This window comes from Hippocampus comes, unplaced genomic scaffold (assembly GCF_001891065.2).
Source record: "Hippocampus comes isolate QL1 unplaced genomic scaffold, H_comes_QL1_v1.1 scaffold56, whole genome shotgun sequence".
Classification (NCBI taxonomy): Eukaryota; Metazoa; Chordata; class Actinopteri; order Syngnathiformes; family Syngnathidae; genus Hippocampus; species Hippocampus comes.
The window spans coordinates 1,260,689-1,262,139 of record NW_017842056.1 but is presented as its reverse complement, the minus strand read 5'-3'; the positions used below and the strand labels follow the sequence as shown (position 1 = coordinate 1,262,139).

Here is a 1,451-nt window from a genome sequence, read left to right as displayed (position 1 = left end):
CCTGCTTTGGCCGCATGGATGGGCGCTGAAGCATGCGGCGTGGCACAAGTGCATGCTGGGATTGTTCGGTGGTGTGGGGCTGGATTACGTGCGAGGACAGACGAGGTGGGTCCGATATCGGCGCGTTCAGTGGGAGAGGTGGTTAAACATTGACAGCGAAGCCGGAGTGATGAAATGCGGCAGGAATGTTTTCGACGTGTCAAACTGGACACGCAGGTTTCTACCTGCGTGTGGTGCACCGTGACGCATCCGCCTGATGCATGCGGATGTGACGGTCAGTGCATTTTGATCGTCGGTGCCATGAGATTGAATTGAACGCACCTGCTCCCTATTTACATCTGAGCCACTCGTGGGTGACAGGAGGCCGTGCCGGGAGGGAAAATGTCTCATTGGGCCCCAGTTGGACATTTTCACTTTGGGGGGGGATCTCACTTTTGTTGTCATATTCATGACTAGGGGAGTTTGTAAATGTACACTGTTGTCCAAACAGTACACTGACTACTTTACATTGTACAAGTGCCATTTCTTGAGTGTGTCTCGTCTAGTTTAAAGATGGGAGGGTGGCGCTCAGTTTTGTTCCAACATGCTGTCTGTCCCTTCGGCCATCTGCTGGAAAAAAAAGCATTAAATTGTCCTGCCTACCACTAGTTTGCTGATAGAGAGAGATTCAAAATAGATTTATTTATAACGCACTTTACATTTGGACAACCAATCTCAAAAGTGCACCATATAGCCAACAATAAAAAGCAAAACAATCAAACAACAGATAGAAAAAGGGCGGGGGAGGGGGGGGGCGTCAATAAAAACAGTGAATAGATAAGCTTGCATAGTAAATCAGTTAGGAAATAAATGCTTTTATGTCTGTCCCTGCCCCCCACCAACCCACTACTGTGTGTGTGTTTGTTTGTTTACCTCCGCAGATTCTGCACCATTAACCCCCGAGACAGCCGGGCTGCACCCTCAACCCACTCAAAGTAAGACACAAGTGAAAATAGACGACTCCCCAGTTACGGGGGGGTGAAATCACATGACCTGAAGCGTCTTATGTGAACAATTGTAGGACTTGGGACTTGCTTGTCCAAAACCTATCAAAGATTCAACTTGACTTTGTATAGATGAGACTCGATTTGAACTACATGACTTGACACGTCCTGCCAGTTTACTTTTTAAAAATCTGAATTTTTCAAAAGGGGCTGTTTTTTTTTGTTTTTGCGGGGGGGGGGTTTGTGGGCTGTCATGCTAAGTGCAGTCTACCCCACTTGATAAAGCAAGTAACATGGAGGGAGCTGCAAAGATTATTTCATTTAGATTCAATTATGTATGTTTTTGATTACATCAGTGGGGACAAAAAAAAAAAGAATGGCAATGTGAGAGATTTGCAGCAACATCGAACTTCATCCATCGATAGACAACCGACTAGACAATTAAGTCTTGGACTAGAAGGAGACTGG

General features: G+C 46.0%; 1 protein-coding gene across 2 annotated transcripts in view; it reads left to right on the top strand.

Annotated features, from left to right (window-relative positions):
* LOC109510388 (kalirin-like) overlaps window positions 1–1,136 on the top strand; it is a 21,684-nt gene extending 20,548 nt beyond the window's left edge. For both annotated transcript variants that reach the window (XM_019860666.1, XM_019860665.1), the window contains one exon: window positions 921–1,136. In XM_019860666.1, the coding sequence (XP_019716225.1) occupies window positions 921–1,021 (101 nt within the window). In that variant the 3' untranslated portion in view covers window positions 1,022–1,136. The remainder of the gene's footprint in view (window positions 1–920) is intronic.
* Window positions 1,137–1,451: the final 315 nt, after the last annotated feature.